General features: G+C 38.3%; 1 protein-coding gene and 1 long non-coding RNA gene across 5 annotated transcripts in view; one reads left to right on the forward strand and one right to left on the reverse strand.

Moving 5' to 3' along the window:
- The window catches only part of LOC141491611 (uncharacterized), a 46482-nt gene extending 32518 nt beyond the window's left edge, over positions 1-13964 (forward strand). Inside the window, exons 1-3 of one of the 2 annotated variants that reach the window (XR_012469665.1) lie at positions 5114-5187; positions 6635-6884; positions 13781-13964. This is a non-coding gene — a long non-coding RNA (uncharacterized LOC141491611). Of the gene's footprint in view, positions 1-5113; positions 5188-6634; positions 6885-13780 lie in introns of those variants that run through there. The other variant, XR_012469664.1, reaches the window with a different exon arrangement.
- Positions 1-26655, reverse strand: part of SPATA16 (spermatogenesis associated 16) — a 311103-nt gene that overhangs the window by 267183 nt on the left and 17265 nt on the right. For all 3 annotated transcript variants that reach the window (XM_074192524.1, XM_074192522.1, XM_074192523.1), the window contains exon 2: positions 2176-2810. In XM_074192524.1, the coding sequence (XP_074048625.1) occupies positions 2176-2790 (615 nt within the window). In that variant the 5' untranslated portion in view covers positions 2791-2810. The remainder of the gene's footprint in view (positions 1-2175; positions 2811-26655) is intronic.

Here is a 26655-nt window from a genome sequence, read left to right on the forward strand (position 1 = left end):
TGCCCCCTCACTGTCACTTCTCATCACTCCACCCTTAGTAACTTATCAGGCCTTTTGCTTTCCTGGTTTTGACCAAAGCATGGTTGAATCATTTCTACTCTTTACTAAGTTCTCCTCTCGACTCCCCTGGCCCCTTGTCCAACCTCCAATCACATCCTGCCAAAACTCAATCCTAGATAATTCCCACCATTCATCTCCTTATTTCCTCATAAGTTGTTAAGTGGAGCCAGAGAATGTTACAAAAACAAGGTGGTGGAGTCCATTTGGTGTTTCTTAGTTTCTTAGCAAGGCAAGTCTTTCACTCCTGCATCTGTTAGCAACTAGCCTAATTATCATAGCTGTTGTTAGAACCCGACCCCTTTTTTCCTGAAGCTTGGGGGTTAACAAGTTTGGCGTTATGTTCATGGACACATAATGGAGCTGCCGTCTTCAGGGTGGAGGGGATTGTCATGGCAGCTAGTCCTAGCTGATGGACATGCTGAGACAATTCTGAGATGCAGTGGGCTAAGCTGATGCTGTGTCCATACTGTCATCAATATGAGGAGTCTCTGGGAGTGTGGGAACATCAGATGATGTAGGGAGGAAAACCAGCCAGGGGCTGAAGTCGAGAAGGTCAAAACTCTGGTGTTAATCAGGAGGATAAAGCCTGTGAGTGAGTAGTCCCTGTAATCCATCCTGGGCAAGATGGGAAGACCCAATCTTTAAAAAAGGGGAAGTCCAACAAGAATATATACACGGACTCACTCTCTCTCTCTCTCTCTCTCTCTCTCTCTCTCTCTCTCTCTCTCTCTCTCTCTCTCTCTCTCTCTCTGTCTCTCTCTCTCTCTGTCTCTCTCTCTATATGTCATCTATATGTTTATATCTTCTATATCTTATCTATATCTATAGATACATATAGATACACAAAAACACACCTATACACAAATGTATATCTGTGTATGTGTATATGGATATCTCTAAACATAGACACACATATCCAGTATAATATTCAAGATTCCTTCTTTGCTTAAAAGTTTGCAAAACACAACATACATTTTCTTCTGTATAGGAATAACTGTATTTATGCCTATATATTACTTCATATGTAAATGATACCTTAAACAATTACTTTAAACATATGTGCAAGTCGCTTATATTAGAAATGAACACACATGTGTTCATGTATACATCATTCCATGATTTGCAAAGTCCTTTATAGAATCTCGTAATGCACCTACAGATACACCTGCATGTATGGATATGTGCACAGATGCACATATTACATGTGTGCACTTATGCATAAGAAAATATTTATGAAGTACCTTGTAAACTTTAAAGCAAAGAAAGGATCCATCCACACACACACAGACATAGATATCATTCAGTTATTCATGCATATATGTATACTTTCATACCCACATGGATTGTGTGTGCATAGAATGAACCTATTCTTTTCCTGCTATGACCCTTCCCTTATCAATACAGGCTGATCCTTTTTATGCAACTGAGACTCTCTGAGAATGGTCTGGGTCACCGAGAGGGGAAATGATTGGTCCAGAAGCACTCACCCAGTGGGTGTGAGGGGGGATTTGAAGCCACATCTTCCTGACTGAGAGACTAGCTCTTTGCCTCTTTAGAGAGCTTTAAAAATAGAAGCTGTTATTTTGGTGGTGTTTGTTCAATTATCTCAGACTTGTGGTTTGACTGGGAACTCCAATATGGAAATTCCATTCACTAGCTCACAGCTTTTGAGCTGGAAGGGACCTTAGAGAGCTTCAGGTCTAACTTCCTCATTTTACAGATGAGAAAACTGAGGCATTGAGGTTATGTGTATCTGAATCAAGGTTCAAACTCAGGCCTTCCCAGCTCCAAGTCTAGTTGCCATATAATTTAAGTCTTAGGCAGTTGCCTTGGGACATAGGAATGATGTGATTTGTCCCCAAAGTCAGCCTGAATCAGAAAGAGGACATCAACCTGGGTCTTTCTAGCTTGAGGTTGCCACCCTCCTGTCCATGAATCACTATGCTTGCCTGTTTGTAGTTATACATAATTGGCCATATATGAACAGGGTCCTGGCAATATCAAACATTTATTTTGGGTGATTTCAGTGACCTCAGACCTACTGTGGGCCATCACCATCTCCTCCTCCCCCATGCCACCCTCCATCACCAACCTGTAGTTTCTTAATTTGCCTACCTCAAGGGCTGTTCTGAATTGCCCCGCTGCCACAGCGTATTTCTTCTGCCTGTAGCAGGTGCTAGCATCCTTGAGGGCAACCTGGAGCCATTTGTCAATCTGGGGTAGGAAGTTGAAATGAGGTACATTTAGAGAGTCCACTATTTCAGTCGCTTGACAGGTAGCCGGTGAGCCGGTGGACACCAGGGATTCCACAAACTCATAGGTGACGTCTTCCTCATCGATGTAGACCAGCTTCATTTCCACATCCATTATGTTCTTTAGAGGGATGTGAGGCAGAGGCAATGCAATCAGCTGGCTCTCCAGCTCGGTGATCCTGACCTCCCTCTTGAGTGGGGGAGGTTTTTCCTCATTCTCTGTTCTCCTCTTGAGACCAGCTCTGTCCAGGTCACTGTTCTGCTTTTCTTTCAAGGTCTTGGTCAACTTGATCCTCTCATTCCCCATATCCCCCTGCTTCTCAGGGAAGCTTTTTTTCATTTCCTGGGGCACATCCAGAGAATGGAGGGGGCTGGCCAGTGTCACAATTTTCTTACTCACATTTATCTTTGGAGCCAGGGGATCATGGCAGGTCCTATTTTTGGCACTCTCCAGACACCTGTTGCTCCCTGAATCCATTGGGATTCCCCTTAATGTTCCTATGGGGAATTAGGGGATAGAGGGGAAGAATTATTAAAAATAGGTTAAAACCAGTCAACCATTTGAGCCACTGTCACAATCCATTACTTTATTCATCATAGGTAATCACATTTGATGCAACACTCTGGCTATAGCTTTTGCTGACATTCCTTTAGTAGGGTAGTATATATTTTAATAATAATAAATAAAAAGAAACCCTCAAGAAGTTTTCAGAAATGCATTTTAGAAAACATCTTAAAAATAATCATCCATAACCAAATAACAGCATCGACTGCTCATTTTTATGGGGTTCAGAGATATACCAAATGGGAATGTCTTAGGCACATCCACTGAGGACAAAAAAGACAAAATATCCATCTTGATATTAATTTCCTCAAAAAGGCAGGTGGCCTGGAACTCATTATAAAATACACCACTCACCTGCATAATAGACTTTGGAGGAGAAAGAATTCTCTTAGCCACAGCTGGTGCCAACGAAAGGCTTCCAGAAATGTGGAAAAGCAGATTTTCCTCCCTCGTTTCTCCATTAATAATGAAAATGTTAATTTTACTCAGACTTAAGCATCATTTTTCAAAATAGTCTTCCATTTTTGTTTTGTTTATTTATTAATTTATTTATTGGTAAGTGGAAGGAACCTGACCTTCAACTTCAAGCTAATGCTTAGATACAAGCTCCTATCGTTGGTTCAAGGTGCTAACCTATATAGAAATGCTATGCTATCCAGTATGCTAAACCTAAGTGGAAATGATGAAGTTGCACAGATAGGAAACACTACCAGAAATCACAATTGTTTTTAAAATGGGATAGGGCATTTCTAAGGACTTAGGATCACAAATCCAGAGATTGAAGGTATGTCAGGAAGTCACCTGGTCAAGTCCTCTGGTGGCAAAGATGCAAGAGGATCACTCTCCCAAGATCACCCAGAGAGTAAGCATAATGGATGGATCTGAACTCATTTAGTTCAACTCTTATTTTACAGATAAAGAAACTAGGAAAGTTAACTCAAGTTAGCTCAAGATAACCTAGGTGGTGTAGGAAGTGAGATCTGATTCTAGTTGTCTCCAGGGTCAGGACTCTGTCTACGAAAGGTTTTGATGTATTTCCTCCTCTTTTGTACTTATTTCAGAATAGATGACGGTACTTTGGGACCAATCAATCAACAACCAAACATTAAGTACATAGCATGTTCCAGGTAATGTGACAGGTGCTGGGAATACTCTATGGCCCTCCTCCATTAATCATTATTATTATTATAGTACAGGACAGCATTTGGAAGCCCTTCCAGGGATTTTATCTCATTTGATTCTCACCACTATGCTATCCCCACCTGACAGATCAGGAAACTGGCCCAGAAAGTTCAAGTTATTAGACGACACTGTTAGGGTGTCGTCACAGTGTCAGGTCTTTGGATTCCTTGGCCAGTGTTCTTTTTATTAAGGCACACCAAAATAGTGAGGAAGAGAACTGATGAGTGATACATCAACATTAGGTAAAAAGGTCTCTCTCTCTCTCTCTCTCTCTCTCTCTCTCTCTCTCTCTCTCTCTCTCTCTCTCTCTCTCTCTGGTGCATTGGTTTCTTCTCAGTTCCAAACAGGAATTGTTGCCCTTTAGAAAAATGTCACAACTTAGAAAGCTGAGACATCGAGGTGGCAAAGGTTGAATCACTCGGCCTAGGCTGAACTCTCACGTAGTCTTTAAATGCTCAAGAGTTGGAAGTCTGACTTTTGCCTAAGATGAACCTTTAAAAACAGCCAGACTTTGATATGAGAGGACTTCTTCCAATCCCATCCAACTCAACTCGACCAGAATTTACTAAGCACATACTATGGGAAAAATCATTGTGGCCCTCCAATTAGACTTTCTATATATTTAAGTCATCCAGCCAGTGTCTGTTTTCATTTATTCAATATTCATCTATGAAGTATCTAATGTGTGTGAAAATTAAATGAGATTCTGAGGAAATAAAGACATCTCTGTCTTCAAGAAGGTTATGTTTTACTGACAGGAGCATATCCGTAGACATATGCATAGTTTAAATTATGAGAACTACAGAATAAAGACAAGGTAAAAGAGGGTGGTGTACCTGGGTGAGAGAAAAGGACTGGTAGAGATGACGACATGTGGGCTGAACTTTGAAGGAAGCAGAAATGAGGAGAGAGGGAAGAAATGCCAATGCAGCAGCATTAGAGAAAGGAAAGGAGAGGAAAAGTTGTTCATGAAAATCATCTGACCACAACCAGAATATTTGAAGGAAAGCAATGAACAATGCAGCTGAAAATATCTTCTGTCCCTTTCATTAAAGCCCTTAGAAGAATGATGGAGTCAAATGTGAACAGTGACATTCTCTAAGCATGATGAAAACTACATGTCCCTAAGTACAAAGCTCCAAAAATTCTAATGACTAGTTTTACTATATTTTTTTAAAATTTGTTTTTTAATCAATTTTATTTCATATTTTAAAGATATTAAATCATAGCTATGCTATTATATTTGTTCAATTGCTTCAGCTGTATCCATTCCTTTTTTTTAGGTTTTTGCAAGGCAAATGGGGTTAAGTGGCTTGCCCAAGACCACACAGCTAGGTCATTATTAAATGTCTGAGATTGGATTTGAACCCAGGTACTCCTGACTCCAAGGCCGGTGTTTTATCAACTACACCACCTAGCCGCCCCCACTCTTTTTTTTTTGCTTCCCCCCCCATTGGAGTTATTTTATTTGTTTGCAAGTTTTAAACCCTTAGAAAAAGAATTCCAGAATTTTTCCTCCTGTGTTTTTTTCCCTGTTTCTTCATGTCCACGATGTCAGCTGAGATTTTAAGCACCATGAGTCCACACTGATGGGTTATCCATATCTTTCAATTGAATCAAATCTGGGGCTGATTAATCACACTTGTTTATTCTACTCATGAGATTGACAACTATTTTTCCTGCTTTATGATCATCAGTGATCTCCAATTTGCCAAAGTAACCATTCCTCACCATCACAATTAAGAAACAGGTGATAATTTAAGAGCATGGCTAAATGAGAACCTGGAGTTTTTTCCCACTTTTCTATATTGTTGATTCTTTTGAGTGCGTCTTCCAGGGCATTCAGGAGCACCATGGCAGAAAGCAGTGTCCAAATCCCTGTGATGTCATTTGGGGTTATATTGGCAGAGATACTAGAGTAACTTGTCATTTCCTTCTCTAGATCATTTTACAGATTAGAAAAATGAGGCAGGGTTTACCGAGTTGCCCAGGGTCACATTGCTAGTACCTTTCTGAGACTAGATTTGAGCTCATGAAGATGAGTCGCACTGACCCCAGACCTGGTACACTATTTACTACATCACCTAGGCATCCACATTATTATATCACACAATTATTTTATGGAATGTAATATATAATCTAGAATGTTATATTTATTTTGTAATTTACCGCAATCGAACATTTTAATGTTCAAAGAACCAAAAGTATGATTTTTATATGAAATATGAAATTCTGTTCCATAGTTTATCTTCAAAAAAAATTAAATTTAACAAAGTAGTTTGTGATCCCTTCCGCATTTTCTTGTTTTTGAATAGCTGATGCTCTTTTGTTTATATTTGTTAGAATTTTTGTAGAAATTTGTAGAATTTTTTTCATTGACTTGCATTATTAAAAAAAGTGGAATTGTGTTATTTTGAAAAACATTCCCAAATACTGGAATATTTTCATCCTTGGGGCATATTGAGTTTCACAGTATTTTTATAATATGAAGAGGTATAGAGTCCCCATATCACCCAATAGGGTTTTGCTTTGGACACTGATATTCTTCTATTCTTTTCCACATTTTCTTGTACAGCATTTTCATCCCTGAATTCTGCTCACCTTTAAGACTTAAGAAGTTGGGTTTGGACCTGGCAAGGCATCAGTTGTTATAGCTGTCAAAACAGCACAAAGCTACTGTTCAGTGACATACTCCACTGTGGTCCAATTTTTATAAAACCAACACCCTTGGTAATCCTGCCTCTAAAATCTCTCTTCAACCTTCCATGGAACTGGGACCAAAATATGGGCTAAAATGATGACATGTTGTTGGCAGAAATGCAGAGGTAAATATGACAGCTTGTGGTCCAAGGAGACCTCACAATTCTATAAATGTGAATTTTCAGGTAATATACACCAGATTTCTTCTATCCAAGACATCAGAGATATGGAACTGGAGGTCTAAGTAGGACCTTATTAATCTGATTCAAATCTTCTTATTTTACAAAGGAATAAATTGAGGACCAGAGAGGTTAAATAATGTGAGCACTTGGGTGTCACAATGGTGTGGGATTAAGGGGAAAGGAGGTCAAATGCTATCTAAGTATATCCCTTGGCCTCATTTTATTTAATCTGTAAAATGGGCATAATAATGAAACCAATCTTTCAGGACTGTGGTGTGAATCAAAAGAACATATGTAGAGGGCTTTGAAAACTTTTGAGTTTTCTAAATGCTAGCTATTATATAAATGGGAGTTATTTTTCAAGGTCAAATGGATGGTGGCTGGCAGAGTTGGCTGTCTCCAAATATTATTCCAAAAAGGTTTTTTTTCATGATTTTGTATTATGATTTGGGGTATGAAGCACATAGTTTTCAGAATTTGCACAGAGCTAAAAATGACCAGTAACGCATGACAAAAATATATAAAATAAATCAGTTAAGAGAGGACCTTTTAAAGATCTCTTCTTGATCTTCCAGTTGGCTTGTATACTATCTCCCCTACAATGCACATAACGAAGAGGTTTTGCTTCTCCTTGTCAAAGCCTCTAGGTGCATCCATGATCTCATTCCTTCTTCCCTTCCCTAATAGACTGCCTCCATTATCATCTCCACTCTCTTTCAAATTTTCAGTCTCTGGCTATCTTACAGACTCCTTTTATTTAAAAAAAGAATTAAAAATTTTTGCTATCTGAAAGTCACAGTAGATCCTGCTAGCTATCAACCTGCATCTTCTTCCCTTCCCCAATGAAAAAAATGGTTCAGCTGGGGTTTTTCCACTCAATTTCTTCTCTTCCTTTGGAAAACCAAGAAAGATGTGGAACTTCCCACTACGTAACTTTTTAAAAACATTTTTTTCAGTTTCAAATTCTGCTCTTCTCTGTAACTCCTTCCCCAATCGTTGAGGAGGCAAACTATGATATTTATTATGCTGGTGAAGTCATGAAAGCAGATTTCCATATCAACCATGCATGTTGGGAAAAAAAGCAAGGAAAAAAAGGTGCAAAAAATTAGCTTCACTCTGTACTCATTATTCATTCTCTTTTCTAAAGCCTCACAAAATGGCTCCAAATATTATCATTCAACTGACTAAGCTCTCTTCCAAAATTACCAATGTCTTTTAATTGCTAAATCTGATGGCCTTTTGGGACCTCACTGTAGCATTGACACTGTTGGTTACCCTTTCCTCTTGGGTAATCTCTTTTCTTTTGTTATACAGCTTTCTCCTCTTTCTCCTCCTACCTAAGGGGCTTCATTTTCTTTGTCCCCTTTGTGGAATATCTTTATATCATTCTGACGGACTGTGAGTGTCCTCCAAGACTCTTCCTGGATCTATTCTCTACTCTCTTTATTGACTAATCTTATCAGCTCCCCTGGGTTCACTCAGTTCTATGCAAATGGTTCCCAGATCAATTTAGTTATTCCCAGTCTCTCTCCTGATCAATAGTCCTGAACTGCCAACTGCCTATTGTTTCAGATGGCATTTGGAGACTTCATACTCAACATGTCCAAAATAGAATTCATTTATTATCTCCCTCTTAAATATCCCCCTCCCTTCAACTTCCCTATTACTGCTGGGGCCTGACACTCAGATTCCCATCCTTTGCTCTTCAGTCTGATAGTATATCTTCTTATTTCATATGTCTAATTAGTTATCAAATTTGGTTATTTCTACCTTGACACATCTCTCCTTTATTTCCCTTCTCTTTTCTCAAAGAGTCAGAAGCCTAGATCTGGCCTCAATGACCACTCACCTGGGATATTACAATAGTTCTTCCTTGGTCTCCTGCCTCACCTATCCCTATATACAATTACTTGCCAAAGAAACTTTCCTAAAGCCAAGGTCATTTTGCCCATCTTTCCTATAAACTGCAGTGGCTTCCTATTCCTTCCAGTATCAGACATAAGGTCCTCTGCCATTTAAAATCCTTCTTACCTAACCAAACACTATCAATGGAACAGACATACCATTCCACACATATGGAACAGCTCACATAGCTTTCTTGCTCTCTCTGCTGTGTCTCTGCCTTACCATAGACCATATGAGATGCTTGGAATGTTCCCCTTCTCAGAATCACTGGCTTCCTTTAAGACTCAACTCAAATGCCATCTTTAGCAGAAGCCTTTCCCAGACCCTATTCCACCCAATTCCATTTTCCCCCCACACCTGTTAGCCCTCATAATCTAAGGCAGGAAATTTTTATCCTGGACATAGGAACTAGATTGGGAAATAAATTACACCTTCATTTCCACTAACTTTTCACTGAAATTTAGTATTTTCCTTAATTATTAAAAAAAAGGATCATTCTGAGAAGGGGATCTGTTAAATGTCAAATGGGAAAAAAATCAAATAAACAAAAAACAAAAGAGACCACTGGTGAAAGAAACAGTAGTAAAATGCAGAGAAGACAGCAGAAGTGTGTACAGAAGGGATCTGAATCCCAAACAAAGAGGGCCATTTGTTACTTTTGTTAAATTTAACATACACTTAAAAAGCAGAAAGTAAATTTTTATATAATAGAAGTTGATAGTTTCATATACAATAATCCTGTTTCTTCTGTTTTTTTGTATATTGAAATATTGATACTTAAGCTTTTAGTAAACATTGTCAATAAAAAGCATTATTTTTAAAAATTGCATAAAATGCAAAAAAAGAGCAGATGGGGAAGGGGAGAGAGAGAGAGAGAGAGAGAGAGAGAGAGAGAGAGAGAGAGAAGAAGAAGAAGAAGAAGAAGAAGAAGAAGAAGAAGAAGAAGAAGAAGAAAAGAGAAGAAGAAGAAGAAGAAGAGAGAGAGAGAGAGAGAGAGAGAGAGAGAGAGAGAGAGAGAGAGAGAGAGAGAGCGCCACTGTTCTGTTTCAAATCTGGTACCACTTTTCTTTTGTCCAAATTAAATTAACACCAATGTTTGGGCAAGAGTTGATGGGACTTGGAAACTGTCACTTCAGGATAGAATGATTCTTTTGTCCTAACTCTTAAAGCTTATATACTGGACATAATGTTGCTGTAATCTTTACCTAGAATGGCTTCCCATTCCTCCCAGTATCAGACATAAGGTCCTCTGCCATTTAAAATCCTTCTTATCTAACTCTGTGAGTTTATTTCTGTGAAAATGGAGCCTAAAATATTTTTAGGATTTTACTTTTTAACCATGGACAAGACCCAGTTCGTCCTTTAAAATTTCCAATGAATTCAGCATCAATTTACAGATTTTTTTTTTGTTAAATCATTGATTTGATTAACCTGACATTGGTCAGTGCTATTGAGACAAGCTCTGACTTCACTGATGGCCACTTTAATCATGACTTCAATAAAAAAACAATAAAACCACAACACATTTAGGGGAAAAAAATTAGAAAATCATTATCTTTGCTAAAGAAGTTTTTTCTTTATGGTGCCTACAAAAATGCCCATTCTTTGGTTTGGAAGACGATTCTGTGAATTTTTTTTCTTCTTAAAATATGCCATAAAAATACCAAAATGTTGCTGCTAGTGAAAGAACATATTTCTTAAAATCCCCTTTAATGGAGAATGGCAAAGAGGAGAGCAGGTGATGATTTCCCATTATTTTCAGAGGGCAGTCCTTTAAATTTACTTAAGACTACTTTCAAGAAAGGGTTCATTTGCTTTGTGCAACCAAGCTCTGGAGTCCTCTGGGTTGGGGAGCAGATGGCAGGGCCTTGCAACTGGAAAGATACAAATGTTTTCATGGCAGCTCAATGGAGAAAACCAGTTTACTTATTGGACTTGCTGTTGAAACAAGCTGCTCAAATATAGATAGAGAGTTGGAGGAGAAGAGAGAGCCCATTTTAAATGTACTATAGGAGAAATGCAACATTACAGTTGCTATGGTTTTCATTCCTTTTAAAAAAAAAAGAAAAAATCTAATTTTAACCTGCTGTTGAATTCCTGTAGCTATGGGAGACATTCCTTCGGAGAAACTTCCTCCTTGTTAAGGTTGAACATTGCACCTGGTTTTGTGTGAAGGGACCGGTGCAGTTCTATCTTTTTTACAAGCATCCACGTGGGCTTATACTTCCTTGTCTGGGAAGACAACTGGGTTATAATTACATCAGCCCCCTGACTCGAGATGTGTGCTAAGACATACATAGCAGGATCTTGCCAAAACTCTCCTCCCAAGGTGGTTGATCAACATGATCCACGTGTTTGGGTTTTTTTTTTAATCTGCTCTGAGAGTCAGCCTGGAAGAGAAGTTAATGTCTCTGGCATGTTCCAGTTGCATGACCATGGACAAGTCATTAACTTCTCTGTGCTTCCAGACAAGACTCTATTGATAGGTTGCAGATCAGCCACTGGAAGACAGGATAACCCACCAGTTTCCTATTCTGATAACAACAGGTCCTGCCCTCCCCAACAAGAACCTCTAACTACTATGCAACTAATCTTGTCACCTTTTTAAAGGTTATGCCATTTTTCAGGAGTTCTTAATATGGGGTCTAGGAATGGAGAAAAAAAGGTTTTTTTGATAATTGCATCTCAATATAATTGCCTTCCTTTGCAAGGTCTTGCAAACCTTAAAGTATTATATAAATGCTAGCTTTTCTCATTCTTCTTCCTGTTCTTTTATCTTCCAAGGAGACCAATGATATAATAGGGTGATGTTAAGGACTTGTTGGGGAAATTGATTTAAGGGAGGCAGAGTTACACAACGTTGTCTTCCAGTCGATGAAGTCCAGTGGTAGAACAAAGGACTGGTGATGGCCTGGAAGTAGATGACCTTGGCACATTTGTTGTCTGACCAAACTCCAAAGCACCTGCTTCAGCCACCTTCATGACTGTTGGAACAAATTGCTCTCATCTGCCCATTCTGCCAGGAGGATGTCTTCACATACTCAGGGTGGAAACCCTGCCAAATTCACTGACATGTTTTGTGATTTGTTGTATATCCTTAACCTGATTTAGCCTGTCTGCTCAGATTGTTTTATTGGAATGTGGATGCTGTGCCAGCTTACAGTTTCTTGGAGTCACAGACAAAAGTTGAATGCCAGATGGACATCAAAGATGGAGGAGCGGTCCTGAAAAGGATCAGCAAGTCCTCACACCAGACATCCTCCCCCAACATTCCATAAACTAGCTATATTGCTGCCTTTTAGCTTTATAATCACACGGGTTTTATTTTATGAATTTAAAAACATTCTGAGGAGTTCAAGGGCTTCCCCACACTATCAAGGGGGGGAAGATCAGGCACCTAACAAATTTAAGAATCCTCATTTAAAGGGTATGTTGTCCTTTGAAAGAGTGTGGTTAACCAAATTGCACCCCCATATCCATACCACTCAAAAAAGCAAAGCAAAAGCAAAAATTGTAGTTCTGAACTGAAGGAAGAAGGTCACAACTTGTGGACCCTCTACCCTGGTCAGGTCACACCTGCTCAGTTCTGGGTTTGGGTAGCCGAATGGTAAAGATTCTCATATTCTTGATCTCTGAGGGTCAACAGAAAGAAATAAAGATGCTTAGCTTGGAGAAGGGAAGGAGTGGCGTGGGCAGTGTTGCAATAGCTAAAGGCAACACAATCTGAGGCAACAGTGTGTGTATAAAGGATAAATTGAAGATGGGAAGAGAGGGAGGGAAATAAGCATTTATCTCTAACCATGTTCTGAACAGTTTTCAAATATCTAATCCTCACAACAAATCCTGTGAGGTAGGTACATTATTATTATTTCCATTTTATGGTTGAGGAAACTGAAGCTAACAGGATCACACAGTTGGTAAGTAGCTGAGGCTGTATTTGAACTCGGTCTTCCTGACTCCGGGTCCACCATTCTAGTTACACTCTACCAGCTACTTCGAGTGGGAGATCTACTGCTTTCTGCCTGGTCACATCCCATTTGGAGCCATGGGTTTTGGTTTTAAGAACCTCTCTTTAGGAAGGACAATAAACTGGAAAGTATCTGAAAGAAAACATTGTGGATGGTGAAGGTCCCTATAAATGAAGATCAGTTAAGGAAGTTGGAATGGTTAACCCAGAGAAGAAAAGACCTGTGGTGGGGTGTGGGAGGTGGGAGAGAAGGGACAAAAAGCTCTCTGCAAATATTTGAAGGCTCATTGGGGGAAGAGTAATTGGTTTGTTCCTGAAAACAAATGAGCGATTAATGGGTTAAAGTCAAAAAGTAGTAGATATAAACTCAATTTCAAGGGGATTCCCTAATATTTAGAGCTATGTCAAAGAAAAGAAATTCCCCACTTTGGGAGGCAGGGTGGGAGGTCTTCAACCAAAGTCTAAAGGGACAACTGTTGGTTGTGTGTTGTGTTGGAGGTTCTATTTCTGGTCTGGATTGGACTAAAGGATTTCATATGCCCTCCCACTTCAGAATTCTCTGTTTCTGGTGTTAAGTTTGCTTTGAAATAGCAACACTGAAGATTTTCATCTAATGATTAATATATGTTAAGCAAACTTAGCTGAAAAAAAGTAAGTGGTCTTTACCACTGATCTTTAATCGGGTTTCAGCTATAATTTCAACAGTATTCTTCTGTGAATGCTATTAATACCCAGGAGTTTTGGATGTGGTCATTAAATTTTAACAGGGATGGGCAGCAGATCTGTCCAATTGAAGGACATGATGTTAATTGCTGGCCACTTGATGTGACTACACGGTCATAGTTATGAGACTATCACTACAGCTGTGCTTGGAAAGAGCATCTCATGAATTGTGACTAGCACAGAAAGACCCAGAAAAACATTCTTTTAAACTCTCAGACTGCTGTTTTTTTTCCTCTTTCAACAGGAATACGAATAATCTCACAGACCTACAAGAAGCAGATTCTGTTCTATTCCAATCCAAATAGGATTTAAAATCCTCTTTGTACCACCACATTCTAGAAATTCAGATGATGCTCCAATAATCCAACATGTTTTCAGTGACCTAACTGAAAGCAAACAACTGGCAAAAATAAGTTGTTTTGTTAATAATTCAGGGAACTTACCTCCAAACTGAAGCACATGGTTTTCATTTTGCTATTTGAATAGTTTATACTCTTCTGAATCAGATAAAAATTAGCAATATTTATTAAGGACCAAGATTTCTTGGGTTTGTGGAGGGTGGTAGAGATATTACAAATTGGACCCCATTCAGCAAACATTTAGTCCCCAGCTTTGTTTAAGGTGTTTCAGACATACAGAACCAAAAATGAGACAGTCCCTATCCTCAATGAATTTGCATTCTACTAGGTGGATATAAGTAATTTATTAGTTAACTAGCATTTAGCCAGCATCAACTATGTCCTAGTCAGTGTTCAAGCTGCTGTGGAAAGCAAAGAGAAACATGAAACAATCCCTTACCTCTTAGATTTTACATTCTATTAGGGGAAATAACAGAAAATATGTAGCTATGTCTAAATATATTTAAAATGTCATCATGAGGCAATTTTGAGGGAGAAAGCACTAGTAGTAGGAAGGGATCAAAAATTCAAATATGGCTAATATGGAAATATGCTTTGCATGATTTCAGATGTATAATTGATATCATATTGCATGCCTTCTCAGTGGGAATGGGAGGAGTGGGAGGGAGAGAGAATTTGGAACTTGAAATTTGAATAGGAAAGAATGATAAAAAAATAATAAATTAGAAAATTGAAATCAAGTAAAAGCTCCAAGTAGGGGTGGTACTTGAATGGAGTAAAAAATTACAGATATAAATGTACTAAGGTAATGAAGGGGCAAACAGCCATAGGGAAAATAATTTAGTGTTTCAGTATATTCTAGTAGCCAAGTTTATGACTGACATAAAGTATGGGTTATTCATGGGGGGGGCGGGAATTTTCTAATCTTTATAAAGTGACTATGGTATAAACTGATATCTTTACAAGTATAGTCTCTGCTGATACAGCAAGGTTGTTCTTAATGAATATGTCTTCTAAAGCCCTTCATCAGATATGATTGCTGAAACAATAATTTCTGTGCTCTGGCAGGTGGTAGAAGTTAGAGGAAGTATGGTGTTGGTGTTCTTCTGAGACCTTTGGTCACATTTCTTCCATTAACATAAAGATGACAAGACTGCCAAAATTATGTGCTTGAGGAAAAGTTCAAATCTTGCTCTGAATCTTTGCAAAAAAGCTCTTTTCCGCCCACTGAAAGCTGGCCCAAGTTTCTATTTACTTAAGGAGCTCTGACGTGTAGAGGTATGGAGAAAAATACTGATTTCCCTTCTTGTCGAGAATTCCACTCTGGTCCAGTACACAAACATAATTCCATCTTCTATTGATATGGCTCTTAATTCTAAGAGCTTCAACTTCCCTTACAAATACTGTTTAACTCACAACCTACAAGATCAGTAGTTATTTCTATCCCCATTTTCCAAACGAGAAAACAAGTATAATGTGATTAAATGCTTTGCTTGCAGAGAATTGTATAACTTATCTGGAAGAGAAAGGTCTAAAACACCTATCTTGTGACTCATCCTTAAGTATACTGTTCACTGGGTCTTCACAGATAGTACCTTAGAGCAAAAAAAAGGGTTTTAAAATTAAAACTAGTTGGGGAGGGAGAGAGGATATAATGCAGTTGCTTTTTGCTTTTGATGTTAGATATGTATCTTGCCATTCATCTAGAGTATGTATTTTTCTCTCTCTGGGGGAACTTGGATTCCCCTAGTTATACTCCAAATTGTTGCTATTAATAATGATAATATTAATAGCTAATATTTTTAAAGTGTTTATTTTGTATCATCATTGTGTTAAGCATGCTACAAAAGTTCATATTATCCTCACAATAACCCTAGGATATAGAGGCTATTATTATTCCTATTTTACAGCTGAGGAAACGGAGGCAGACAGAGGTTAAGCGACTTGCTCAGGAATACACAGTAAGTATCTGAGGAGGGTTTGAACTCAAGCCCTCCTGACTCCAAGTCGAGCATTTTATCTACCAAGCCATCTAGCTGCCTAATATCAAAAGGAAAAAAAAAATCATGGTTAATTTGAATCATCTCACCCAGTTGGCCTCAGAGTAGGGTGGTTCTGTCAAGCTTCTAGACTTTTGGAAGTTATTGATGTAGGTGAGGAGACTCAACCTGTCCTGGGTGTGTGGAATAAGAGGAGAAAGGATGGTAAACCTTGCAAACCAACTTCATATTTGGAATGGAGATCTGAATTAACGTGATGGAGGCATTATAGGCCTTTAGGAGAGAGCTTCACATAGACAGATGTTGGGGTTTTACAAGACCTCTATTTTGTATACTATTTGTTCTTTTCTTAATTGTAAAGGAAACCGTTCAATTCTCAAGTGTCATGAACTTTTTGCTTTAAAGGTGAACTGGGTGACATCATATTAAGTGGTATTAAATAGTATCTTTTTTTCTATAAAAGTACCCAATCAAATAAGAAATTCACCAAAGTATGCTCAGTATTTTGATGTTGAGTTCATGACTCAAGGATTCCAACAGTAGTTTCCCAACTTTCCTCTTTCCTCATTCTTTTTGTTCTGTGAATATCCAGAAGTGATCTAAGATATAATCTAGTCTAACATCTTCATTTCTTAACTAAAGAGATTATGTACAGAGACATAAAGTCTTAAGACAAATGTCTTACATCATATAATTATCAGAAAGGAGATTCAGATGCAGATCTGATGTCAAGTCTAGCACTGTTTCCATTAAATTCAATGGTGCTTAATCAGTGTCTACTGAGTCATTGATAAGGTAGGACAGATTATTGCTTTTTTTTCTTATTTTAATTTGTGCTCTCACTTCTCTATACCTTCAATACCATCAGATTGGTTTTTTCGTGCATAGCAATAAGAAATAAAATGCCTAATGTAATGTAATGTAAAAGAATAGTTAGCAGATATTACAACTTCAGTTGCCAGTTGAATGAAGGTTTTGTAGGTCTTTTTTACCCTGTCCCTGTTTACTTAGTCAAACTGGCTTTTAATTATAAAAAATCAATCAGTAAATATTTATTAAACATCTATCAATTGTCAGGTACTATGCTAAGTGATAGGAATACAAGAAGTAAAAATGGTCCCTGCCTTCTAGAAGCCTCCACTCTAGTGGAGAAGACAACATATTTAAAAAATGTCAGAGAAGATTTTGTCCATGTAGATTATCTATATCTCTATGGGATGTCTTAAATGAACAGACAGGTGATTTGTGGCAGGTATAGTTATCTTTTGATTCTTGCCCACACCTCTCCAGGAAGAGAGGAGGTACAAGACTAGAATTATCTTTATCTTCCTGCTAAATAATTCCTCTTCTTTAAGGTGAAGAAGTCACTGGCATTCCAAGTCACTATCTTTTAAAAAGGGAGGGTGTCCCATTGATAAATTTTTGACTTCTTCCCACCCAGTTGCACAAAAGATCATTACAAAGAGTGAACAATGAATAAATGAGCAGAAATCAGAGAAATTATATAGATAGGAATATGTCAAAAATACAAAAGAATGAGTGAATTTTTAAAATGGGAGATGAGAACTTGTTCAACCAAGAGAGGTCCTTAGCTTACCCAAGGGGAAATAACCCAGATTTGCTAGGGAGGCAAGCTGAAAGTCAGAACATATTGATGTGCTGGCTTCCCCTACAATTCTATTTTCCAGAGCCTATCTTTTGGTTCCCATGTGTCACAAGTCCCTTCCTAAAAGAGTCTGGAACATGTAAGTCTTCTCTCAGGCAAGAATGGAAAACATCCTTTTTCAAAACTCTCTCACCACTCAAACCTTCAGTCACACAGGTGACATCCTCATACTCTCCTCTAATCTCCTCCATGTTCCACCGAAAGCACAGACTCCCTTGACAACTGGATGAGGTGGGGTATGGATTTCATAAAAAGCATGAATGTCATACCAAACTGATAAGTTGACAAGAGTTGAATTTTAAAGTCAATGACCTTTTCTAGGATAAATAATTAACAAATGTTTAAATTAAAAGGGTAAGACAAACCTTAGAATTTTAGAGCTGGTTGATATCTTAGGGATCTTTTAATCCAGTTTTGCTTCTCCTCCCTCTATCCATTACCATAGGTAAAATGAATTTTGGCTGCACAGCTCTGAAGGAGCAGAACCAAGTTTTGAACCCAAGCTTCATAATTCTCAAATTGAAAAAAATTGCTGAAAGAATGAACTGAAAGAAAAGTAGGGATTCTAAAAATTAGAAATAGTAAGGCATGGGGACAATTGCTGGAGAGGAAACAGAATGAGAATTTTTGGGAAGAGCTAGTAGGTATGCTGATCTATTCTGAAAAGGGAGGACTATGAAATCAGCCACAGATGATTAAATGGAAGACAGTTTTGTACACTGGATTATAATCATAATCCAATAGAAAATTCTAAACTCTAGAAGACAAAAATGCCCAAAATAATGCTAATCCAAGACCAGATAGAAAGATATAAAGTGTAAACTAGGAGAAATTCTGTTGAATTTCTCTATATGAGAAAAAAGTATAATCATAACATAATTTGCAAAGTGTTTCACAAGTCTCATTTGATCCTCACAGTCTCTCTTCTAAGGGTAATACTACTATTATTTCCATTTTACACTGAGATTGAGATCAGATAAGTGACTTGACCAGGGTCACATGGAAAATTTTGAAATTTGTATCTTGGTGTTCTTGATCCCAGGCCCAGCATTCTGCTTAATCTTTATCTGACACTTTACCCAATTCAGTGCTTTCAGAAAGTAGCCTCATTGATATTAGTTGTAAATGACCATTCTCACCAGCACCAACACCAAAGAGAATTATTGGCACAGTCAGTTTATATCATTGTCCTGGAATTGCTAGAAGCTTATCTCTCTTGCTTTTGGAAAAAAAAAATCTGATACTACGTATCTGGGACTTTGCCACAAAACCTGAGATTAAAGAGGATCATTTAATTGGTTTTAAGTCTTAAAAAATAGAATTGTTCTATGGAGTGAAATGAGTGAGGGGCTTTGGGTTTCAAAGGACTTGTGAGTCCTGGTTCTGCCGGTTCCTAAACTGATCTTATAGTCATGTCTTTGAGTTTCTGTTTTCAAGGCTCGAAAATGAGATGAATCAAACTTCTATTATCTACTCAGAGGTTTCTTTCAAGGAACTTTATAAAATAATATTTACACACACACACACACACACACAGTTTGTATTTATGTATACCATGAATATATGTTTACTCAGATCCTTGAAACAAACATGTCTATAGAGAAATGAGTTTTTGTTTATATATGTGTGCATATAGTCTCTGCACATAATCAAGTGTGAATATATATATATAATGAACATATTTTGTCAACTATAGACTATATAAGCAGTGAGATTTGAGGTGTAACTGTTTTAGGAACTCTGAAATTGAGCACTGAGATGACTGAAGGAGGCAGCCAGCCTAAAGGCAAGAAGGAGGCGGCTTTGCCAACTAATGCTAAAAATGACCTGAGGCTCATATCCAAGTCTAGTTTAAAAGGAAAAAACCAACAAAAGTTTGGTACATCCTACATAGTCCAGGAATTATTTTGGCAATATGCTGATTTTTTTAGGCACCTATAAAGTGGGTCAGTCATAGCTATGGCTGTTTCTGATTTGGTGTATCCCTCATTAAAAAAATACAAAAGCCAAACTTAGGAGTATCTTGAGGAAAAGTCAAACATTGCTATACACCACCGACTAAAAACTCTTCTCTAATTCCAGAAAGCCAGTCTAAATTTTGATCTTCTCAAGACATTCTGTCACACAGAAGGGTGGAAAAATTATTCATTTTTTTCTTCTTGTTGAGAATCCAATATTTGCTCAGAACAGAAGCACCTCTTCATCTCGTAACAATATGGATCTCATTCCAAGGATTTCCCATTTATTGACAACCTCACAGTGTAAAGAGGGAATCATTATTTTTATCACCAAAGAATAAGCCCATGACTGGAAAACGTGCATTTTCTTGTGGAGGATCCCACAACTAATCTGGGAGAGCTGAGCCTAACACAGTCATCTCAGGTCTCAGGATTCTCCCGGGGTGGTCCATCACTCTATCTCGAAGCCTTGGCCACCACATCGATACACCATTCTCTACATGAGCCACAAGCTGGGGATGAGCTTCTGCAGCCAAAACATTTATGTGTGTTTGAAAAGCAAATCACAGCATGCTCTGTTGGGGGACTGTGTCTTTAGGAGAACTGCCATTTTTAACTAAGGGTACACCAACTCCCAAACAGTGACAGCTGATCTGCTTTTTACACTGTTGATACACATGCTGGGGAAAAATGGGTCTACCAGCAATATTCCTGGACTATGAATTATTCATGAACCTTACAACAAGGCACTAGAAATCAACCCTGAGAGGTGACTTTTGGAAAGCCCTTGGAGAAGGAAGCAATTTGCCCATTCATTATTGGAGGGGACCACCAATACCAAGGGCAAGGCAGAAGGGGATACCCCTCCTTTATTTTCTTTTGCCTTCAAGATGGCCCTAGAGGTTCATTTTATGCTATACATATAGGTAAACATAGTTGGGACTGGAGGAGAGTGACACACTGGCCAATCAATAGTTTGTAAGTCTTCCCAGTTGGAATTTTTTTCAGTTTGCTAATTTTTAAAAAACCAAGATATATGCAGATATTTAAAATATGGAAAGGAAACATTTTAATAAAGTATAAATGACAATCACTTGTCTCAGAATCAAGAGGACCTAGATTCAAGTCTTTCCAACTGTGACATATACTAGTTGTGTGATCCTGGAGAAGATCCTGGAACTAAAAGGGACTTGGAGAGGTAGAAACTGAGACTCCAAGAGGGCACCAAGGTCACACAGTTACTAAATATTCTATAATTTTATCTTTAGCCCAGCTCTTTGATGTTTGGAACCTCTGCTCTTCTGTTAGTATTTTTATTAGCTAACTTTCATCCTGTGTCCTCATTCTTGGGATAATCTTCTAACCTTTCTGTTTCCCATCCATGTGTTGTTGTATCATTACTGTTTCCTGTATGGTTTCTATATCTCTTTTGAATCGTGATGTATTATCACTTAATGGGTATTGTGATATTCTGAAGTTTGATTTAAGCATCATAGGATCATACATTTGGAAGTCAGAGGTCAGCTAGCCTAGAGATTCATAGGCTGGGGATAAGATTTTAGAGAATCTGTGAAATTATATGGAAAAACAATTATATTGAACTCAAGGTTAGCCTTTCCTTTAACTGTTTAAGAATGTTTTTTTTTTCTGAAAAGATTCACATTATTTCACAGGCTATCAAAGATGTCCATGATGGTAAAAAGGCAAAAGACCTCCTTTAGTCAAACTTCTTCATTTTACAGATAAGAGGAGGCTAAGACAAGTCAAGGGGATTTGCTTAGGTTACAAAGCTAATCTTCTGAGACATGATTTGAATCCAGTTCCTCTTGGCTCTGACTGTCGAGCTCATGAAAAGTGGCTTGGTCAGACTACATAGTGTCTTTGCCATCATAATGTGATCAGCCACATGGAGGACCACAAAGCTAAAATTCTCTTTCTGTTAAATGCCACATCCTTCATTATGGTGGCAATCACTGCAGGTAAGCATGCACCTGACCATACCTATCTTCTTTCTTGTTTTGCTTAAAAGTCAGAGTCACAAATTCAGCAAGCACTTTCTCATTGCTTCTGGTCTAGAAGCCTGCTGTGATCTCAAAGATCATAGTTGCTCAGTCAGTGTTTTACTTACTAAGCACAAGTGTCTTTGAAGTTGGCTTTGTGGTCAAATACTATGAGAGACTTATCTTATTATATTCCCTTCATTTCTTAATTGTTTGACCATGAAGCTGTGGTCTACTATAAAAAAGAGAAAAGTAAAAATCTCTAAAATCCAAAGAAATTTGTTAAAGTTCTCAAATAATGGTATCATCAAGGTCACCTTGGATACCTGCATAGATGAAATTCTGATAAAAAATTTTATGAAAATGAAACATGAGTTTATAAAGTGATCCAGAAGTTATTCATGCTCCTTTAGTCACTCTTCTTAACATAATAATACTGTCCCTGATTTATTTCTAATGAAATATTTAGAATTGGAGAATACCTCAGAGGTCAGTTTGTTCACCCTATTTTAGAGAGAAGGCCTAGCAAGGTTAAGTGATCTGCTTGTGGTCACACAGGCACCTAGTAATAATTTGGCATCTTTGATCAATCACTCATTAAACTCCCACCATGTTCCAGATATTGTATTAGGTCCTAGGGATGCCCTTAAACAAACCAAAACCTCAAATCAATTATTTATCCTTGACCTCAGTTCAGTCCCAGAGCTATATTCTTGGAGAACTGAGCCCTTAAAACCAATCTATCACAGATTTTCTCTGTGGATTTGGTTCAGTCTAGTGCCATATTCTCAAGTCCCATTTCACTTTTCACATAATACTTTGGGGATCTGGGTGTTAGAATTCAATGCTATGATTCTTTGTTTTTTGTTCTTTTTGGAGGGAGACTTGCTTGTAGTTTCAAATGTCTGAGGTCAAATTTGAATTTAAGTCCTTTTTGACTCCAGGGCAAGTGTGCTATCTGCTTCACCATCTAAGTGCCCCAATGATGGTTATTCTTCAGGCATTGATGATTATAAATTATCAAAAGAACCTCATTCCATTATCTTTCTAGTCTTACATAACAATAGTTTGGGGTGACCAGATGACCTCTTCCAGGTGACCTCTTCCCCACCTCCCTATGCCTACTGCTGCTGAGTGTGCTTGGCAATGGTATTCATCATCTTCCACCATCTTCCCCCATGATGCTTAACAAGTGAGGACTCTCAAGACAGATAACTTTAGCTTCAATCTGACCTGTGATATTTATGACTTCTATAATGTAGTCCTCAGTTAGACTTCATAGACTGGATATTGTTTGAGAAGTCTTTTTCCTCTGGATTTATAACTCCATGTAATGTTGCTTTTGACCACTGGACATTGCCTCTTCATAGATTTGCCTTCAGGTTTAGGCCCCTTGAGGGGCAGTTAGGTGATACAGTGAATAGAGCACTCATCTTGGAATAAGAAAGACCAGAGTTTGAATTCAGCCTCAGAAATTTACTAGTTTAATGACCTTGGGCCCTTGTTGCCTTGCATCCAGGGTCATCTCTTAGTTGTCCTGATCCATATCTGGCCACTGGACCCAGATGACCCTGTAGGAGATAGAGAGCCTGGTGACTTAGCATAGCGCCTCTGCTTCCATTCAAATTCAATTCATGTGCTTGTCATGACATTACCTCCCTGATATCATAGTCTTCTTTGGGAATGAAGGATAAAAATCATCATCACCCAAGCCAGAAGTAGGGGTAACTGAATCTTCCATTTCTTTGGTATATAGGGGATTCCCAGGGATGGAAGCCATCACAAGCCAGCACTTATGTTGCAACCACAATATTCAATAGTTATCTGAAGCAATGAGGATCTAGGTCCCACAGGGTTACAAAGATGGAATGTGTCAGAGGCAGGATCTGAATCCAGGTCCTCTTAGCTTCAAGGACAACTCTATTCCCTGCTTCATCACACTGGTACACAGTAGGTGCTTAATATATGTTTGTTGATTGAGTGATCTTTTGTTTGACTCCTGAAACTATGGAAGCATTAATAATAAAAACCTAGCATTTATAAGAAAGTGTTGGAAGTTTGTAAAATGCTATGCAAAACATTATTATCTCATTTTATCTTCTCAATTAACTCTGGCAAGTGGAAGGTAAAAATATTCCTCTTTTATAGATGAAAATACTGAGGCAGATAGAGGCTAAATGCCCTAAGTCTCAGACACCTGAGATTGGATTTGAAGAAGAGTCTTCTTGATTCCAAGTTTAGAACCACCTAGGAGCCTATAATTTGGACAAATTAACCTAATGAGACTACTTGACCTCATCAAAGTCAAGAAAATAAGCCAATAAACTCATCATCTCTGCATTGCCTCTGCTGGTACCAAGGAAACTACAGCATTCTTGCCCCCTTGAAAGTGAAGAGAATGATTTATAAGGGAATGACTTTATAGACAGAGATAATGATCCTGCTGCTCTACAAAATATTAAGTATTGGACAAGTAAATGACAATTAAAGAAAGATTTTTTTCAAGTCCTCACTGATGGTTTTTGGGTGCTATCCTTTTATGGTTCCATTTTAAAAGTTTTTCCTAGCTTAAGTAGTGACAATGTTTATTTGAAGAAAATGAATTTCTATGTGGGAGGAGGTGAGAGAGAGGAAAGGGGGGGGAAGTTCAGAACATGTTGGAAACATTTTCTGGATTTTGTTTCAATCATTTTTCAATTAACTTTAATGAAGATTTAAAGTTTTATGGATTTTGGAAGTGTTTGAGAGCTGGTAAAATATTAATCACTCGCTTATAATTTCTCAATTACTCTTTGTTCTTGGGAAGATTGTGGAGCCAAATAATGGCTTGAGAAATTGGCCAACTCCTGGGTTCAAAATTCAGACTTAACAAAGCAACCAACCATTTCACACTTCTTCATAGAGGGTGTCCCCAAAATCTTATTCAGATCTTAAGCTATTTAAGTTTAATAATAAAACTGTTAAGAATGTTCAAAAAGATTCAAATTTAAAACTACACAAAGACTATTGGGATATACTATAATATATTCACATGCACATGAGATCTCAACTCTTTTTGAGAATCAATTCAAAGCCACCTTCTCCAAAGGCTTTGCCTGATTCCCCCCCACCTTCCAATAAATGACATGGTTTGTATCTTTTATTTACTTAGATTGTGGATATGTGAACCACTTGATGGGAGGGGTCATTTCATTTTATCTTTGTTCCTCTAGAAACCGACATGAACTTAACAGAATTAGTATATAAACAAGCTCCCACATTCATTAAAAATGATCTATGAAGGCCCTATTCAATGGTCAGATCATACCAATTAAATTTCCCATACTGATAATGTAAACACTTGATTTTTAATCCTATTTTTAATAGCAGCAGTTGTAATATCAACAGCCAGCACCTAAAACTTCAAAAATCCAACAGATCCTGGTATGGAAATTCCTATCAATGCAGATTGACACCACCTGCTCTGTGTGCAATGTTTTTGTTTTAAGCAATTACCTAGACGTATGGAAAGGGTAAGTAATTTGCTTTGGGTCACCTTGCCAATAGGAGTTAGACTAAACCCAACTCTTCCTCACTCAAGGTTGGATTTGTACCCATTGTCATTTTGACTCTTGCCTCCACAAATGAACCACACCTGGTTAATAACTGCTTTGTTGAATTGAGACAACTTGAACATCTCCCTGATGGCCAGGAAACCTCCCATTGTGTTGTCTCCCCCTGATGCAACATGACGTCCCTGAGGAGGAAGACTATCTCCCTTTCTTTTTGGGTTTCTGGGTCCTAGCATTGTGCTTAACAAACAAAGTGCTTGATAGATGCTCTCTTTCTCTTTCCTTCCTTCCTTCCTTCCCTCCTTCCTTCCTCCCTCCCTCTCTCCCTTTCCTTATTCCTTTGTTCCATCATCTCATCCTTCCTTCCTTCTTTCCCTTCTTTCCTTCCTTTCTTCCATATTTTCTTCCTTACTTTTTTCCTTCCTCCTTCCTTTATTCTATAATTCCTTCCTTCCTCTTTTCCTTGCTTCCTTTCTTCCTTTTTTTCCTTTGTTCCATCCTCTTTTCTTTCCTGTTTTCCTTTTTCTCTCTCCCTTCTTTCCTTCTTGGTCCCATCATTTTTCTTTCATTTATTCACTCCCTCCTTTCTTCCTTCTTTTTTTCTCCTTCCTTTCTTTCCTTGTTCATCATCTTTTCTCCTTTACTCTCTTTTTCCTCCTTCCTTTATTTCATCATTACTACCTTCCTTCCTTTTCCCATCCTCTTTTTTCCTGTCTTCCTTTTTTTCTCTCCTTCCCTCCCTTCCCTCCCTTCCCTCCCTTCTCTCCCATTCTTTCCTTCCTCCCTCCCTCCCTTCCTCCCTCCCTCCATTCCTTCCTCCCTTCCTTCCTTCCTTCCTTCCTTCCTTCCTTCCTTCCTTCCTTCCTTCCTTCCTTCCTTCCTTCCTTCCTTCCTTCCTTCCTTCCTCCATTCTCTTATCCAATATGACCCCCCAAAGCCTATCTACATGTCAGAGAAAGCAAGTTCATATAATGTTTAGACTTTTGCTTAACTTCAAACTCTGAGTTCCCATAATTAGCCTGAAAAAGAGAAAACTTTGTGTGTCTCATAGCTGTCTACAAGTATTTGAAGTCCTGTCTCCTGGAAGAAGGATCTGATACCTTCTTCTCACCTCCAGAGGGCAGGATGAAGAACCAGTAGAAGATAAAGAGAGCAACAGAGGTAAATCTGATTGAAGGAAAAGCAGACTTCCTAGTAATCACCACTATTCAGAAATAAGAAGCTCTGCTGTGAGGGAGGTGGGTTCTCCTTCCCCAGACACCCCTCAACAAGGGGAGATGCCACTCTGCAAGGTTCACATTCTTTCCTATTCATTTCCAGGTTAGACCACTGCCCCTGGGACCCCTGTCGTCTGAGGTTCTGGGATTTAGGTCTGATGTTATAGCCTGATGCTATAAGAAGGGAAGCTGACTCACTGGCAGCCGGGTGAGTCAGGAGGTGTTTGTCTGGAAACTCCCCTTGAGTGAAAAAACAAACAGGAAACAAAAATGACAAGTAAGAAACAGGGCTGGAAATGATGGTGCGTTGGTGTAAGACTGTGGATGTGTTGGGGATGGCTACATGTCTCCCCTTTCTGAATTCCCCA

This window comes from Macrotis lagotis, chromosome 6 (assembly GCF_037893015.1).
Source record: "Macrotis lagotis isolate mMagLag1 chromosome 6, bilby.v1.9.chrom.fasta, whole genome shotgun sequence".
Lineage (NCBI taxonomy): Eukaryota > Metazoa > Chordata > Mammalia > Peramelemorphia > Peramelidae > Macrotis > Macrotis lagotis.